Genomic DNA, 335 nt, shown 5'->3' with positions numbered 1-335 from the left:
CTATAAACAAACCCAACCCAACCGGCATCGCCTCTTCGTCTGCTGTCCCCAGGCTGCTGCCTTCACACAGCAGAATACACCGCCAAGCATCATCTGCAGCAGCAGCAGCAGCAGCAGCAGCAGCAGCAGCAGCAAACACAAAACACAACACACATCTCTTGCTACTCCTGCTGCTGCTGCTGCTGCTTGTAGCGCTGCTGCTGCTGCTGCTGCTGCTGCTGAGAATGCAATGAATGGAGTGGTAGGAGAGAGAACGAAAGAAGTGCTGCCGCTGCAGGTGCTGCTGCTGCCACTGCTGCTGCACCCTCATCATCATCATCCTTAGCAGCCGCAGC

At 56.4% G+C, this 335-nt stretch overlaps 1 protein-coding gene across 1 annotated transcript in view; it reads right to left on the bottom strand.

Annotated features, from left to right (window-relative positions):
- EMH_0057450 (uncharacterized protein) overlaps positions 1–335 on the bottom strand; it is a gene marked incomplete at both ends in the record, with an annotated part of 7372 nt that overhangs the window by 6882 nt on the left and 155 nt on the right. The window contains one exon of the mRNA XM_013497479.1: positions 3–335. Coding sequence (XP_013352933.1) covers positions 3–335 — 333 coding nt within the window. The remainder of the gene's footprint in view (positions 1–2) is intronic.

This window comes from Eimeria mitis, genomic scaffold (assembly GCF_000499745.2).
Source record: "Eimeria mitis Houghton genomic scaffold, Emh_scaff2700, whole genome shotgun sequence".
Lineage (NCBI taxonomy): Eukaryota > Apicomplexa > Conoidasida > Eucoccidiorida > Eimeriidae > Eimeria > Eimeria mitis.
This window is presented reverse-complemented; position numbering and strand designations above follow the sequence as displayed.